Source organism: Mirounga leonina, unplaced genomic scaffold, assembly GCF_011800145.1.
Source record: "Mirounga leonina isolate KUSES-001 unplaced genomic scaffold, KU_Mleo_1.0 Mir_154, whole genome shotgun sequence".
Lineage (NCBI taxonomy): Eukaryota > Metazoa > Chordata > Mammalia > Carnivora > Phocidae > Mirounga > Mirounga leonina.
The window spans coordinates 15,086,234-15,105,355 of record NW_023270389.1 but is presented as its reverse complement, the minus strand read 5'-3'; the positions used below and the strand labels follow the sequence as shown (position 1 = coordinate 15,105,355).

At 34.2% G+C, this 19,122-nt stretch overlaps 1 protein-coding gene across 1 annotated transcript in view; it reads right to left on the bottom strand.

Moving 5' to 3' along the window:
* Positions 1–19,122, bottom strand: part of USH2A (usherin) — a 702,118-nt gene that overhangs the window by 588,644 nt on the left and 94,352 nt on the right. Inside the window, exon 9 of the mRNA XM_035010130.1 lies at positions 574–769. Within this exon, the coding sequence (XP_034866021.1) occupies positions 574–769 (196 nt within the window). The remainder of the gene's footprint in view (positions 1–573; positions 770–19,122) is intronic.

The following is a 19,122-nucleotide window of genomic DNA, read 5'->3' as shown; positions in this document are numbered from 1 at the left end:
TAGTTTTTCAAGTGTACAGTACAGTGATTCAACACTTCCATACAAAACTGGGTGCTCATCACAAATGCGCTTTTTAATCCCCATCACCTATTTAACCCATCCCCCACCAACCTCCCCTCTGGTAACCATCAGGTTGTTTTCTATAGTTAAGAGTCTGCTTCCTGGTTTCTCGCTCTCTTTTTCCCTTTGCTTGTTTGTTTTGTTTCTTAAATTCCACATGAATGAAATCATATGGTACAGTATCAAAACTTTTTTTTTTTTAAAGATTTTATTTATTTATTTGACAGAGAGAGACACAGCGAGAGCAGGAACACAAGCAGGGGGAGCGGGAGAGGGAGAAGCAGGCTTCCTGCTGAGCAGGGAGCCCGATGTGGGACTCGATCCCAGGACCCTGGGATCGTGACCTGAGCCGAAGGCAGACGCTTAACGACTGAGCCACCCAGGCGCCCTCAAAACACTTTCTTAAGTGAGATAGCAATAACATAGTTTAAAATGACATGCATTGTATAAGGCACATGGGCCTCAAAGGCCAAATCAGACTTTGTTATTTGTTATCTATGATTTACTAGTTACCTGTCGTGTTATGCTCACAATCATCACAGACCCCTCCACCTCCTTTGTGGTGCTCAAATGGAAATGGGTCCACTGAGATGTTGTAGTGGCAGCTTCTGGAATGGTTGTTGCATTGACAAGGTTTACAATTGAAAGCATGTACTTGATCACCTTGGTGGAAAGGCTTATCATTATAAAGAGGCAAGCAGTGATCACACTGAAACAATAAAGTAACAAAAATAAAGAAATATAAAGCATTTTTTATGTAACAGACACTTGCATTAGATGCAAAACTAATATCAAAGAGTTAAAAGCCAGCAATAATGTTTTTGAAAAAATGTTTTATAAATCAGAAATTAGCATATTATAGGCATGGTAGTGTGAAATGGTAAGTGTCCATACAAGCTGAAACTATGCAAAACGATCTTAATAACCAATGAGGAAAGTTATTATTGTTCAATAATCTTCAATTTTTTTGTCAAAACATTAAAACGTAGCTTCTAGTTTGGGGTTCCACAAGTAAAGAGATTGGAGTCACCACTCTATCCTAACAAGTATAAAGAAAAATCAACAACTCTTCTTGATCGCTAAGGGGAAAAAACAGGACAAACTGTCCCCAAGACTGGAAGGACAGACTGACAGATAACATGGAGTCTCAGTGACAAAAGCAGAGACTCACTAGCAGAAGCTTCCTTGGGAACCATTTCCAAAGGAGGGGGAAAAAAATCTCACTGTACTTAACAAATTGCTGGAAGTTCAGTAGGAACAAGTCTGAGAATTGAAGACTCCAAGGGGACCTAGTTATAATGGGGGCTCCCAAATATTTTGTGAGATTTACTTCCAGGAGTTTGACCAGGTTCTTACAGTAAATCTTAGGGGAATATTTCCTCATACTTCTTTTTTTTTTTTTTTAAGATTTTATTTATTTATTTGAGAGAGAGAATGAGATAGAGAGAGCATGAGAGGGGGGAGGGTCAGAGGGAGAAGCAGACTCCCCGCCGAGCAGGGAGCCTGATGCGGGACTCGATCCCGGGACTCCAGGATCATGACCCGAGCCAAAGGCAGTCACCCAACCAACTGAGCCACCCAGGCACCCTCCTTATACTTCTGGCAGAAAGAGGAAAAGGGAACCATTTTGAAATAAATCAGTGCTCACTGCACTTCTTAACAATATCTGCCTTCAGGAGAAATTAGTGAACCAGAGCCTAACCTGCTGGGATATTATCAGAGCCTGACTTAGGGAGGGGAAATACCCAACTCCAGCCCACTCCAGTCATCCTGTCCCACCTATGGGTGGGAGCGACAGAGAAGCAACTGCAAAGTTCACAGTCCAAAAGCACAAGCTCACTAAAAGACTGAGATCTAATCATAGGACTATAGAGTGCTTACCCCACACTTCACCACATTGCTAAAGGCTTGTATACAGCAGTTCCTTTTACCAAGCACAACATCTGTCTATGAAGAAAATATTACAAGGAACACTAAAGGCAAAACAAAACAAAAGGAAAACAAAAAACCACTGCACAATTTGAAAAGAAAGAGCAAACATCAGAATCAGATGTGTAAGGAATGTTGGAATTATCAGACTAGGAATTTAAAACATCTATGATTAAAATGCCAAGGTCTCTAATGGATAAAGTAGACAGCATGCAGGAACAATGGTTGGGCAATGTAAGCAGAGAGATGGAAATCCAAAAAAAAAAAAAGAAAGAAAGAAAGAAATGCTAGAGAGAGATTACACAGAAATGAAGAATACCTTTGATGAGCCTATTAATAGATTGGACTCAGCTGAGGAAAGAATTTCTGAGGTACATGATACAGCAATAGAATCCTCAAAAACTGAAAAGCAAAGAGAACAAAAACTGAAAAAACAAAACAGACAATACAGGACACTGGGACAACTAGAAATGTTATAACATACACATAATGGGAATACCAGAAGAAGAGAAAAAGGAATAGAATAAATATTTGAAACAATAATGACTGAGAATTTCTCCAATTTAATGTCAAACACCAAATCTCAGATCCAGGAAGCTTAGAGAACACCAAGCAGGATAAATACTAACTATATACATATACACACACACCTGGGCCCATAATTTTCAAACTACAGAAAATCAAAGATGAAGGAAAAATCCTTAAAGAAGCCAGAGTTTTAAAAACACCGAACCTGTGGAAGAACAATGGTAAGAATTATATCTAACTTCTCCTCAGAAACCATGTAATTACTAGGAGAGCAGAGTGAAATACTTAAGTGTTGAGAGAAAAAAAGCCACCAACCTAGAATTCTGTACACTGCAAAATTTTCCTTCAAAAGTGAAGGAGACTAAATACCTTCTCAAACAAAAATTGAAATTTGTTGCCAGTAGAACTGCCTTGCAAGAAATGTTAAAAGTTCTCTAGAGAGAAGGAAAATACTATAGGTCAGAAACTTGGATCAACGTAAAGAAATGAAGAACATCAAAGAAGGAATAAGTGAAGGTAAAACTTTAAAAATGTTCTGTCAGTTATAAATATGAAAGGAAATAAAAATTATAATAGACTAACATTTAGTAGGCTGTAAGTTAACATTTGAAACTTTGAGAATTAAATTGTTTTATTTCTTTGTGAAAAGTTGAGTAGCTTGAATCATGCTTGCTTTCTTATTCTATGACTTCCATTCTGAGCAAGCATCCTGTCTATGCCTTGGCGAATGGTCATATTACTTTGTAAGTATGGATGGGTTTCCATCATTTCAATCTTTGTGCTTTCAATGTCATCTTCACCCTATTCCTCATAACCACTGTCCTCATTTTTAAGTTAGCCTTTGTTGAATTGCTCTAGCTGCATATATAAAGTCTTTCAAATGGCAGGGCTGGTCAGCTATTTCTTCTGTGAAAAAAGGAATGCTCAATTCCCCTTTTTTGAATTTGTGTTTCTGAAATGTCACATGGGCTTATTACTGACAGACTAGGAAGAAGCACAACTACAGGCTTCTTTGAATGGATGTGCACTGACTAATCCCCAACAGACTTTGAAAGAAGAGTCACGAATGGTCACTGATCATGATATGCATTGTTTCACAGTAATTTGTAGATTGAAGAGCCAGCAGCTAAATCTGTACTTTATGCAATTACTCACAGTTAATATATCATAATAACTAATATTTGAACCATGTTGTTGGAGGATTGGTATTATCTAACTATGGTAACTGAAATTCATGTAAATTAGAATTGCACAAAGAGTATTTTTAAAGATTTTATTAAATATGGCCAAATTCCTTCTAAAAAAAATTAAATTCATAGTCCTACCACGAGAAATATCTGAGAATGTCTATTTTATGTTCTGTTCAACTTAAAACTTTATCTCTTCATGATTTTAAGAAAAATATTAATCCCTGTTTTAGTACGTAAGTCTTTGGTTACTAGTAAAGCTAAATGTTTTTCAACTGGTTCTTGGTCAAATATAATCTTTTTTGAGGAAACTTCATTTGTATTTTGCATATTTTTCTTATTGATTTTAACTATCTTATTATATATTAAGTACATTTTTCTTTTGCCAGTCAAATAGTGAGGATTTAGTTCATAATTTTCAATATATACTTATATTTTACTTTTTTCTTCTACTTCACTTCTACTTTGTTGGCCAAAATTTTCAGCAAAACAGGTAACATATATCACATAGTCATGATGGTACATATTTGTATTATTTCTGAATTTAATGGATATGTTTTTAAAGTTACAACCTGTCTAATGATGTTGACTATCTCAGGTAAATTATCATTTAAAAGAAGAATTATCTATTCCAAAATAACAAGATGCTTTTATATAAAAAAATAATATATTGTCCATTTTATTAAAGGTCCTGATTTAAATATTTAACCTACTGAATTTATAAATTGTTATATAGGTTAGTAAGTTAATTAGAATCTCTGCTTGCATGCTTAGAATAAACTCAACATTATTAATGGTAACATTTTAATGGAGAATCAGTATGTACTTCAACTTATCAAGTTAATTTTAATATCTGAATAATCAGAAGGAAAATTCTTATTTTGTACACACCCTAAAACCTACTATAGTTTGTCAAGTTATATTGCATATAAAGTATGACTGATTCAAGATAAGATTTAAAATAATAGGGGCACCTGGTGGCTTAGTCAGTTAAACATTCAACACTTGATTTTGGCTCAGGTCATGATTTCAGGGTTGTGAGATCGAGCCCTGCATCGTGGCTCCATGCTCAGTGTAGTCTGCTTGAGATTCTCTCCTCCTTCTGCCCCTCCTACCACTCACACTCTCTGTCTCTAAGATAAATAAATAAAATCCTTAAAAAATAATATATTACATACATAACAGAATTTCTGAATTATTTTTCTTGCCCTTCCATTTTTTTTGTAAAATACTTAATGAATTCTAAAAGTGTCCAATTTTTTTGAGCTATATATTTAAATTATGAATTAGGAGAGTCAAACCATGTAACATCTCAAAAAGTCTCCCTATCTATTCATAATAATGATCCCAGGCAATTTGTTTTAAGACTGTTAAAAACTATTTTGATATTTTGGACAACAAAGCTTATTTCTTTTTACTATTTTCTACAATAAATGCTTAATATTTCAGAACAGTTTGACACATTTCATAATCATTATTGGGACAAACTGCAGTCAAAAGCATTTTTGCCAATTATTTTCCTCTACCAGTTCATAGTTGAACAATTTTTCCCTTAATATTTTTAAAGTTAGAAAGAAAAAAATATTTAAGAATTTAATTGTCCAATGTGTCACGATTTTATGGTATTCTGAAATTTTTAGCAGGAAAGCACACAGTTTTTCTACTTAGCTGAGGAAAAGGAAAACAAAAGACAAAGAGGGGGAAATTAGAATGGAAATATCACAATTTTCCCATCATGTAGTGCTGCATTCCAATAATTGGCAACAAGTGCACTCTTCCATTTTGGTCAATTTTTAAAAACTGGTATCATATTCTTTTTGGAGTGATGAAGATTCTTTCTCCCCAAAACCATTTCTCACCCTTTGGGCTTGGATAGCTGCACCTTTTCTCTTTTCCCATAGCACTCGATACCTTGACCATGCTCCTATCGCTTTGAACCAAAATTATTGGTTTACTTACATGTATCTTCCAGTAATTGAAAGCTATTGACTTTTGTACTCCCTGTGTCATCTACACAGAAGCTTAATAGACAATTGCTAAGCTGTTAACTGAAAATCCACATGTGACAATAACATTAATATCCAAAGTAGTCATTCTTAAGAAAATGTAGAGAGGGGAACAATGGGAACAATTAGTAAATAGGGTAAGGTTATGTAAAGACTTCAGAATTGATGGTTATTAGGTGATTTGCAATAATCAACTTACAAATAGAAAAGTCATTTTGTAAAAGAAAGATAGGTAGCAGTCAGAATCAGAATACTGTCAGTTATGGCTCTTTGCCCCCCAAAAAATTAAAAGTGGGGGAATTGACCTCTTCAAGTTTTCTTTCACCAGCAACAACCAATTGCCAATCAAATTATATAGAATCCAATGTTCGATATTAGGTATTAACTTGAAGTCAGACATTTTAATTCAATTACTGGTGCTGCCACTAACTAACTATAAAAGGTAACATGAAATGCAGATTCTCTGTGCTGTGCCCTCTATGAAGCATTTAACGTGGGTTATTTCGTTGACTCCTTTAGGCTCTGGGTCACATAAATATCTCACATCTGATTTCTGTTTGTTGATTCGCTAGCCCTGTGCTCTCACATAATTAATTCTACCTTTTTAAACCTTATTTTTCTCATTTATAACACGGCGGTAATAAGATCTGCCTCATAGCATTGCTGTAAAGACCAAGCACTTAGCAGACTGTCACATAGTAAGCTTTCAGTCAACATGGCCTACTACTTTATTAGATTGGCAACTGAGGGTTAAAGAGATGAAGTAACATGAAAAATATCATTGGACAGGCAGTCCTTGAATCTACTTTACCTCTGTGAATCTCAGTTTCTTCATCTCTAAAAGGAAGACAACTCAACTCAATACCTTAATTATCTTCGACTCAAAATAATCTGAAGATAAGTGGTAATATTTAAATAATGTCCAACACAAAGCCTGGCACATATTACATATTCAAAATCTGGAAGTTACAAGATGGAGGAGGAGGAAAGAAGAGGAAGAGGGGGTAAAAATCCAACATTGGTGTTGATCTGAAGTTTGAGTGACACCAGCAGTATATAAGACTGTCCTGGCGCAATATATTAACTATAACATTTAACAGGGGATTCTGTGATCATAAATGTTCTAGTGCATGGTCTGATTTAGAGGATATAGCCTACAGAATGGAACAATGAGCAATTCATGACCAAGATTCATTTCTACTTAATTTTATCATCTGTAGCTGTAGTACAGAGAAGGTCTTATCTACACTTACTTCCTAGGAGCCAACAGATATCATTAGCATATAACCATCACTTCTTCTAGTGGGCTTAAATGTGGGGGAGATATATTCTAACTGGATAAATGGAAGAATAAATGAAAACTCACTTTCTGAGTTCCTGGCTTCGGAGGAGAGAAATGAGCTCATTAAGTTCTCTTCCCCAGGTCAATTAGCCATGCAATTAATCTCATTTCCAATTTAAAAAAAAAAAAAAAAAACTCTATTCCATTGCAAAACTTCGGCCAAATGCAAAATTTTGCTACAAGACAATGCCAGAAGCCTATTTTTTTTTTACTTCATTTGAAAGTCTTCGTACTGACAAATTTGTTCACCCAGTGATGGTGTTTTTATTAGTCAACTTATGCTTTCTTGAATAAAAGGTGGTGGAAGTGATGATATAGAATCTGTGGTCCTGTCATACTGATTACAGATGCAGTTTGTCTTACAAAGCAACTGCCGGCTGTTTGAGTTTGAGATGTTGCCTACATGAGTTAGTGGAGTAAATCCAGCAAATCCATGCCTTTGATATTTTTATGAAGACAACATTTCTGTTTTTTTATTGTGATCTAAAAAATAAATCTAAGATTTTATCTTTACTGTTAACCTAAAAGCCATTATCAAAAAGGCTTGTAAATTAGACTACACTAATTACTATAGCAATGCTTCAAAGATACAATCCTGGCTTTTTTTAACATTTAAAATTGAAGAGGAATTTGCCACTGACCTAATGGAGTGCCTTGAGTACTACCAACTAGCTGTGATTGAAAATGGCTAGCCTCTCTTCTGTGGACAGTAAAAACCCTGCAGAAATATTGGTACCATTTTATCTCTACTTAAAGAAAACAGCATAGCTATCATTCACAACTCTCAAATTGAACTTTTTAAAAAATATATTATTGTACTCGGTTGGCAAGAGTTTGTAGAAAAAGCCAGAGCAGACACTAGTCCGAGGACAGCAATTTATTCACACCTGCCAGGACACTCCATTGAATGCAATAATTCCAGTGGGAATGCAGAAAAGTACATTTCTAAAACTATTTGAGAAAGATTTTTTTTTAATTGTGAAGAAAAGGATACAATGCCCCAAAGGGAATGGTTTGAAAATGCCATATATCTTCAAAGAAATATAATGAGGAATTATTTTACAGTGCTTCACTTTTAAGTTTTGAATTGCCATTAGTACTTACAAGACATGGAAATTCATAGCAAGAGGGAGATAAGATATAGAAATATATCCTTTGGAGGTCTCCTCAAGATATATTAAGGTTTTGTAGTGTTTTTGTCTCTAGATAACATATAATATTTTGAGAAAATAGTGTTAAATGTACAGACATCACCTTGTCCAAATTGGTGTGAAATATAAGCAAAAGTCTATTATTCCTTTTTTTTTTTTTTTTGGTCCACATAAGACCAAAACTTGGAGTTTTCTACAATATAGTATTTAATATAAATAAAAATCTGAAACTTAAACAAATTATAAATATAAATGTAGAAAAGTATTCAAAATATTTTGAATTTAAAAACGAAGTTAAAGGGGCGCCTGGGTGGCTCAGTTGGTTAAGCGACTGCCTTCGGCTCAGGTCATGATCCTGGAGTCCCGAGATCGAGTCCCACATCGGGCTTCCTGCTCGGCAGGGAGTCTGCTTCGTCCTCTGACCCTATCCCCTCTCAGGTGTTCTCTCTCTCTCAAATAAATAAATAAAATCTTTAAAAAAAAAAAAACAAAAAAAAACGAAGTTAAAGATAACATGTAAAGTATAATCCTATTTTCTAGAGAGGTAGATTCATCTGTGGATATGGATATAAAGGCTACAACTTTAAGAAGATAGAGACAGATGATACAGATTTACAATAACAATAATAAAAGATCTGTAAGGATATAAACTTAGAGCATTTGCCAAAGTTATCTATGGGTGGTGAAGTTACAGATGACTTTACTTTTTATAAGTTTATTTTTTCCACAGGATGCATTTATTACTAATGCGTTAAAAAATGGAGGGCAAATAAAATACAAATGCATGGATAGTTAAAAGAAAATTATACATAATTTGCATGTAACACTTCACAAAGAAAAGCTAAGAAAATTAAAATGTTCCAGTTTTAAATTATACACAGATCAGCAAGATACTATAGAGAAAATGATTATCTTTTCAAGTACAATGTAGGCTGAGTTTATGAATTACCAGCAAACAGTATGAACTTTTTATCGATATGTTTCCAAACAATGAGATTAATAAGGATTTTGAGAGATGACAGTTGAAATTTCTGTTGTATAATTTGATTTAAAAGATACAGAACTAAATGTCACACTGACACATCAGCCTTTGATCTTAAGGACGATGCTGTGTTACTATCATTTTGTGTGGTTTACAAAGACAGATAAAAGACAAGCAACACTTTGTAGTCTATTCTTTGATTATAAAATTTCATGAAACTTAAATTTTTGGTTTCATAATTGTGTCTCTTTACAATTCCTTCCAGATAACCCAGAGAACCATGACAAAATAGAGTAACGTTTGAGTAAATGATGAGCCTTATGAGTAAATTTTTGAAATCTCACAATTTTTTTCTATCTTTTCTATCAATGACTTTTAAAGTTTTATTTAAAACTTAGGAACACTTGTGTATATTTTATGCAGTTTCTGAACCAGATGGTTTTCTATTTAATGTTTTCCCAATCTCCAGTTGATCAGTTGTCACTTTCAATTATGGTTTCTTCTCTAACAACTGGATTCCCCCTGATAAGTCCCTGGATGCTCAGATTATAAGATTAAACAATTGGTATATCAGGGTTGAGGACCTTTATTACTGATTCATTTAATTGTTTTCATTTTGATAGCTTCTTAAGGGCTACTAATCAACCCCATGAAGTTGCAGCCAAACACTTAGACATATTCAGGTAGGATAGTCATAGAACAATCAGTGAATCTAGAAGACACAAATAAAAATCTATTTTATTGCATTATATTGTAATAATACACAATGGTATTTCTGTCTTTTGGATCATTAAACTGGAATAGTATTCTTTTGTTACCATTATACACTAGCAATGACAATATTCAAAAAATAATCCACAGGTCCAAAAGCATTTGTACCAACTCACACCCATCACTCTTACTTTTGATCCATTATTTATGAATACCTTCAATTTACAGAGAAAATATGAACTTTATATTTATTCAGTCACTTATCCAACAGTCTTTAATGACCATTATGTATCTTTGAAGGAAGAAAGAAGAAAATGTCTTCTTAGCCAAAGATACATCAAATCCCTGGGAGGGCTGATGGGAGGCATGCAGGGGTTGGGGGCGGGTGGAGAATCTTCCTGAAAGTTACAGAACTGCTCAACATACTTAAAAGACTCAATGCCCTTTGAAAACTCAGGTTCAGAAAAATGACCATGAATCATCAAGAAAACAGCTTGTTTTCAAAATTCACAGATTAAGAAAACAGAGAAGTGAACTATCTGCTTTTGAATTATTTCAGATAATGTATTGAATGGTTTCTTAAATGTTCATTTTAAAAATCACATCTGGAGGGGTGCCTGGCTGGCTCACTCAGAAGAGCATGCAATTCTTGATTTCCAGGTTATGAGTTCAACCCTCACATTAGGTGTAGAGATTACTTAAATAAATAAAAAACTTTAAAAACTTTTAAATTAAAAATAAAAAGTTATATCTGGAAAATCTGTAAGAAGTAGTTAATTCCCCAGTAATGGTAAACAATGAAATATTTATTTTTCCTTAAGTCTAGTACATAACATACAGACTAAAATTTTAGGGGCACAAAGGACAACTATGGGTGCTGTCTTATTTTATTAAACATTTATAGAGAAAATAGCATATTGTCTATACTTTTTAAATCACTGCAATTATCATGGACTATTTTAATAGTCCATTTACTTATCTGTTGTCCTTATTTGACTCTAAGCTTCTTCAATCAGAAACTAGATTTTATTGATGTAATCAACCACAGCATAATGCTTGAAACATTGTAATTGCTCAATAAATGTTTATTGAGTAAGGGAATGAACAAATGAATGTATAAATGAGTGAATAAACCAATGAATGGGTGATACAACAAGAGCTCATTTCTATTAGTGAATTCATTTCCTTCATTCCTGGTTCTAGCAAAAAAACCAAAGTGAAAGAAAATTATTTCCTTTTCTACCCTCAATAGTAAAATTCCCACAAATGTCTTTATCTAGGCAATGCTTTTCATGCAATAAGAATAGCCAATATGTTATGGTGTCAGTCCTAAGTTATTCATATTTACCAGCTGACTAAATCTCTCCAATAACCTATGAAGTATGAGTTGTTATTACCTCCATTTTACAGATGGGAAAACTGAGGAATAGGGAAAAAAACCCAACAATTTTCTGAAGTCACCTACTAGAATGACAATTAGTATAAAATAGAATGTAAAAATTTATAAGGATAGCAATGCTTGTTGCATTTTATTCATTAAAATATTCCTAGTGCCTAGAAGCCCTCACACATAGTAGGCACTCAATTTACATATATATGAAATATATATATTATATATATATAAATATATATATGTATGTGTGTATTTGTATGTATAATATCCTCTTTGTTCTCCTTTAGAACTCTCACTCCTAATCACCATGTTATGCTGGCTCCAGGGATAGAAAATGCTCTCCAGGGAGAGAGGTGTTGAGTGCATCCATTATGGCTAACTGTCCATAATAACCTCCTTCTGCTCAGAGCCTAAACTGGAATGACAGAGTCCTGGAAACCCAAGGTTGGAGACCCTCCCCCGCTACCCCCCACAGCTAGAAAAATCAGAGGTATGTAGGCAGCCCCTGCCTGTGTGGGAAGGGGAGGAAGGCAATCTGTTCCAAAGTGAAAAATTATAAAATGCTCACTTTTTAGAAGTCAGTATGGTACTACTTACTGAGCTAAAAGAGGCAATTTGTTCAACTATTCCCAAATGGTGTAAATGAATTAGAGATCTTCTGAAAGTCTGTAAATTACTCCTTTCTCATCAGATCAGTATGTTGGAAATTTTAAGAGCCTAAATCTCTAATAATAATAATTGTCCTCTGGCTCTATTCACAGCTTCCTCTTTCCTTTGGATGTAACAGTTCAATTGTAATTCAAATGATGTAGTTTCAGGATAATTTCTTTTGTCTACTAGATAGAGAAATCATCTTTATAAACATAAAAACTTCAGTGTATTCTTATAACTACTTTTTCCAATAGAAGTTTCCCTGTGCATCTCTAGTGCTCCAATCACAAAGGTATGATTAGACAAACTTGCGAATTTCTTATCAATGATAGACTGGGGGGGTGGGGGGGGTGAAAGCGCAGATGAAACTTCCAACTGCATAGAGAATCTAGACAGAAAGTGGCTCAGTGCTTTGCACATGATAGGTGATCAATATGTTTTATGAATGCATGAATGAATGATCTAATAGATTGTTTACATTTATGACATGTTCAAGGACTGTATTTTAACGTTTCTAGTATTTATTTGAATAGTAACATTAAAGGTTTAAAGATAAATGCAATATTTTCCAGCATATTTTTACCTATAGATTATTATGTAATCTCAGTTAGCAAACCCCAAACAATTACCATGCCTTGCCATTGAGAAGACAGAAATCTTCATGTATTTATCCTTCAATTCTTTCCTCAGTAATTATCTTTCCCCTGGTTAGAAATTCTCATATAATTAAAGTGCCCACAGAAAATATGTACTTAGCTGCTCTCTAGGTGCTGAAATTAATAGCATAAATTAAATACTAATACTATTGGACAAGACTGATCAGACATTTGTGATAATACAATGATCATGAACACTTAACATGCATAGCCTGACAATTCAACCATTAATACATGTTGGCTACTTTTAGAAACTTTCTAATTTATGCAATGCCTTGTCTGTACCTCTGAAGGCAAATTTCAATGGAGGATTAGAAAATCATCCAATAAAACAAATTTCGATAACATGGGAAACAAAATCAACATTTGTAAAAATACAGACTGTAGGGGGCGCCTGGGTGGCTCATTTGGTTAAGCATCTGCCTTCAGCTCAGGTCATGATCTCAGGGTCCTGGGATCGAGTCTCGCGTCAGGCTCTCTGCCCTGCAAGGAGTCTGCTTTTCCCTGTCACTCTCCCTCTGTGGTCTCCAACCCACCTCTCAAATAAATAAATAAAATATTTTTAAAAAAATAGAGACAATAAGCAGAATCATTTGGAAAACTGCTTCAGTTCTACACACAGTCTGTATAAAAATATAACTGATGGGGGGGCCTGGGTGGCTCAGTTGGTTAGGTATCTGACTCTTGGTTTCAGCTCAGGTCATGGTCTCAGGGCCGTGAGATCAAGCCCCACATGGGGCTCCATTCTGAGTGCAGAGTCCTCCCTCTTTGCTCTTCTCCCCACTTGTGCTCCGTCTCTCTCTCTCTCTCTCTTGCTCTCATTCTAAAATAAATAATATCTTTAAAAATACATATAACTGATAGTCAATAAACGTGTAAGGAGGGAACTTCTGACTGTGAATGCAGACAATCTAACAATGTATAGCTGTTGAATGAGATTTGTATGACAGGCACTGCCATCGTATTGATTTTGAATACTGGTCATTGTTTAGTATTTGATTTCTCCCTTGGCCTGCCTGCCCTTCTTTATTGCCTCTTTCTCTTTAATTGTGGAACTTGTCATGGCACTAAATAGAAAAGACACATATGAGCAGATGAGACACTTTTCTCCCAAAAGTCCAGAAGGAGGACTTTATGGTTTCTTCCAGTTTGTAGATAATGGCCAAGCCAAGACAATTCTATTGAAAGGAAACCATAATAATTTACCCCTACTGATATGCCAGAAAATGTGGCCTGGAATAGAGAACATATTTGTATAGGATAACCTGCACTATTTTACAAAGGAAGTCAATGAAGAGAAAATGGGGTCACCATATTAAAATGTTCTTTACATGTACCTCTTCAAAATACAGATTCATATTTTAAGAAGTAAAATACATTACTTCTTAAAGATTTTATTTATTTATTTATTTTAGAGAGAGAAAGAGAGCACATGTGTAAGCAGGGAAGGGGAGAACAGGAAGGAGAGGGAGAAAGAATCTGAAGCAGATTCCTCACTGTGGGCGAGCCCAACGCCGGGTTTGATCTCATGACCTGGAGATCATGACCTGAACTGAAACCAAGAGTCAGGATGCTTAACCACCTGGGCTACCCAGGCACCCCACCATTATGTCTTTTACTTTTTAGGGTTTCTCTACACTTAATGAGTAGACACAAAAATGCATCTGAGTTACTATGTGGATAGGAAGCCATTTTATATTGGAAATTTTATCTAATGTTAGGGTTGAGTACCAGATTAGTAAATTTTAAAAATCCTTTCATTAGTATACCTATTTAAATTTTTCTTTTAAGATTTAAAATGTCAATGATGTTTATATTATCTATTAATTACAAATTGTTGGTCTGAATCATTTGTTAGCACTAAAGTCATCTCCATTCATTATAGTAATTAGTGTCTGCCAGGAAATCTTTTTTGACTTTCACAAATGAAAGTCCTTCAATATTTTCAAATACTTGCATCTGTAATCAAGATGTTATGGCTTTACCGTAGCATAATGTTCTACACATAGAAAGCATTTCATAAATATTTGTTGAATGAAGCTAGCAAATGATCAATCTTCACATTAGAACTATAAAGGTACACAGTAATCATGAATTTTGTTACAGTCATTCCATGCTGCAGAGTCACCTCCCCTCTGTTTTTAGCAGTAGCATGAATACTTAACATAGATGATATGTTCCTAATAGATTAATAAATCCTATTATAATATTTTAGGAAAATTATATTAAAATATTTAGGACTGAAAAATTTATAAATAATAAAAAAGCAAACAACTGTGTTCTTTTATTCACCACCTGACTTAAAAAACAAAACACCACAATATACGTTCCACTCTACCAGTAACACCTGAACTTAGTAATATTCACTCACATGCTTTTCTTCATATTTACACTTTATATTTTTGTATTACTTAGTAACAGTATTGTTTTGTGTGTTTTAAATTTTACATAATGGTTTACTCTATATTTTATTCTACAAGCTTTTTGTATTCAATTGTTTGAGAGTCTAGTCACGTTGATGTAATAGCTATATTCATTCAGACTCACTGCTATAAGTACCCATTTAAATATTTGTGAATTGTTTTCCCATAGTGGTGGCACCTTTCTGTCAGTATGGATGAGTTGTCAGTAATCTACACCCTTGTCAGCAACTGAAATTTTCAGATTTTTTGAATCTTTACCAACCTCATGAAAATAAAATATTATCTCATGGTTATGATTACTGATAACCAGTAAAATTGCAGATGTTTTCATATGTATGTATATTAATCCTTTGAGTTGTCATTTCTAGCCTCTTCTGCAAATTACCTGGTTCAATTTTCTTGGTCTGTTTTTCAATTAGTCTGTTTTAAAAGTTCCTTTGTCTGTTATATGTGTTGTGTTGCTAATATAATCTGCTAATCTGTAGCTTTTCTTTTTTTTTTTTAAATGGTAGCTTTTGATGAAGAAGCTTCTAATTATAATGTAGCCACATTTATTAGTTTCTTCCTTTATAGTTATGCTTCTTGTATTCAGAAGTTGTAAAGACATACTATATTTTCTGTGGAAAACTTTTTTTTTTTTTAAACATTTTATTTATTTGACAGAGAGAGACACAGCGAGAGAGGGAACACAAGCAGGGGGAGTGGGAGAGGGAGAAGCAGGCTTCCCGCTGAGCAGGGGGCCAGATGCGGGGCTCAATCCCAGGACCCTGGGATCATGACCTGAGCCGAAGGCAGACGCTTAACCACTGAGCCACCCAGGCGCCCCTGTGGAAAATTATTTTTAAATTAAGTTTCCTGTTTGTAATTTTGGCATATAAAAGATGATTATTTTCATGTTTCTATCCTATATCTAGCCACTTTACTGAATTCTCCTTAATATTTAATAATTTGTGGAATTTTTTGCATTATCTGGCTAAATTATCTTCAGATATTGGCAGCTCAGCTCTTTCTAATTTTTAAGAGTTTATTTCTTTTTCTTATCATATTGAGTTGGCTAGATCCTCCAATAAAATACAAAATAATAGACATCCTTGTCTTATTCCTGATTTTGAAGGGAATACTTCAATGGATTTCCCATTATATGCACTGTTCAAACTAGAAAACTGCAGGTGTTCTTTATCAGGTTAAGAGGATCTTCTTCAATGGAGAGTGTTCTAAAAACACTTGTCTAGATGTGTGCTTTTTTCCAATTCTATTGAAATGATCATGTTTTTCCTTTCTTGGTGAATTACATTAATAGTTTTATTAATATTTAATTTCACTTGCATTCCTGGGAGAAACCCAATATGTCTACTATATATTATTGTTTTTATAAAAAGCTAGATTTGTTTCATCATTTTAAAATCTTTGGCTTTGTTTACATGGGAGAGTGATCTTAATTGTACTCTCCTTGTTTGATTTTGCATCCTGGCCTCCACAATTCATTCTACTGACACAGTTCAAAATAAAGCACTATGCCTTCAGATAAAACCCTAGCATACTATATATTTAACTTGCTTATTTTACTTCTTCCCACCCCCCCCAACCCCCACCACCAACTCCTGACAGAATGTAAACTCTTCAAGAAGAGGAATTGTATTTTGCCCAGAGATGTAAACCTACTGCTTAGGAAATGACTACTCAATAAAATTTTGTTGGATTAATAAAAGGTTCATAATTTTAGTTGGGTTTTTTTCCATCAATTTCTACTTTTCCTAACTCATTTGTATAATAGTGAAATGACTGTATGCATTCATTTACTTAGAACTGTTTCCTTAATATGTACAATGTGTTGTGATTACAAATTCTATATAATTCGTTGAGACTATTGTTATCAATTAGTATATGATCAATGTTCATAAATTTTCCATGTGATCTTGACATGAATGTGCATTTTTTCTTTTTTTTTTTTTAAAGATTTTTTTATTTATTTATTTGACAGAGAGAGACATAGCGAGAGTAGGAACACAAACAGGGGGAGTGGGAGAGGGAGAAGCAGGCTTCCCGCAGAGCAGGGAGCCCGATGTGGGACTCGATCCCAGGACCCTGGGATCATGACCTGAGCCGAAGGCAGACGCTTAACGACTGAGCCACCCAGGAACCCGAATGTGCATTTTTTCATTGTTGGATACAGAAATCTATTATACCAAGCTTCAAATTAGTTCAATTCTCAATTATGAAGGATTTTAATTTTTTAATTGCCTGTTTGATTAATTACCAAATGAGATATATTAAAGTCTCTTACATTGATGTTGGATTTGTCAATTTCCCCTTCCAGTTCTGTCAAATTTTGCTATATAGTTTTGGATCTATGTTATAAAATGCATGTAAGTTTAGAATTATATCATTTACCATTATGTAATAAAGCACCTTATCTCTAATAAAATTTTTGCTTAAAATCTATTTTACCTAATATTATATAGCTTAAGCAGCTTTTAAATTTTTAAACCTCATGTGTGCTTGTGTTTTAGGTATATGTCTTACCATCTCAACATCAGCGCCATGCTGAACCATATTGGAACCTGAGGCCAAATAAAAATATGTACCCCTATATACATTTATAAAATATCCTCCTGTATTAGGACCCAAGTGGAGAAAGTTAATAAACACTCTATAATCAAAAAGTATAGCTATATATAACTCATCATCTTGACCAATCTGTTTCCAAACCACTGCCAACCTCCATATGACGCAGATACAGGATAGCCTTACAGAACTGTTAGGAAGGAACTATGGCTGACTGGAAACAGTTCTCATTGCTTAGTAACAAAGAGTTACAAAACAAACAACATCTTATTTTTATTTGAAATGTTTATATATTTTTCCTCATAGATTTTACTATCATTTTGCCTTTTTTAAGTATTATATTAAAATATTACTTATCTTGATTCGTAAGTTTTTTGGTGCCTTCTTAAAATTTGTGCCTAAGGTACTCTCTCACATTAATGCTCAGACAACAGTGGATATTATATTTTTTGTGTGTATAACAGCACTTCTGACAAGTTTAATACATTTGTATTTGTTATGATTATTGATATATTTGGACTTTATATTTTCTATATATCTTACTTTTTATTTCCCTCTCCTTTTTGGCCTTATTTGGAAAAAGAAAGATTTTTCCTTTTTATTCTCTATATTTTGGGGAAGTTATAAACTACATTTCTTCTCTTTTGCTGTGTTATTCTTAAAAAAAGATGTTGCTTAAGTTAAAATTTGAAAATATTCCACACTCTTCAAGAATAACTCAAGGACTTTTGGGGTGCCTGGGTGGCTCAGTCAGTTAAGCAGCCATCTCTTGATTTTGGCTCAGGTCATAATCTCAGGGTTCTGGAATAGAGCCCCACCTTGAGCCTCATATCAGTCTCCATGCTCAGCAGGGAGTCTGCTTGAGGATTCTCTCTCCCTCTGCCTCTACCCTTCCCCCCACTTGTGCTCTCTCTCTCTCTCTCTCTCTCTCTAAAATAAGTAAATAAATCTCAAAAAAGAATAATTCAAGAATTTTGGTCTCTTTAAATGCAATCATCACTGTCTTAAATGCTACTTTTTCAATAGAGTATAATTTATTTTTATTTTCTTTATTATTAACATATAATGTATTATTTGTTTCAGGGGTACAGGTCTGTGATTCATCAGTCTTACACAATACACAGCGCTCACCACAATACATACCCTCCCCAATGTCCATCACCCAGACTATAATTTTAAAAGTATTTTCAAGTTGACAGAAAAATTGAGAGACGAATACAGGGTTCCCATATACCTCCTGCCCCAACCTATTCACAGAATCCCCAACTTTCAACATCTGGCATCGGAGTAGTATATTGTTATAAACTGATAAACCTAAATTGACAATTATTAATATCCAAAGTGACAGTTTTTACATTAGTGTTTACTATATTTATGTGGGTCTATTTCTATTCCATTTCACTGATCTATTGTTTATTTTTGCCAAGACCATATTGTTTTAATTACTGTAACTTTAATGATAAGTCTTGAGGTCAGGTAGTGTCAGGAGTCTGACTTTGTTTGTCTTTCAATATTTACTGTCTTGGCTATTCTGTGTC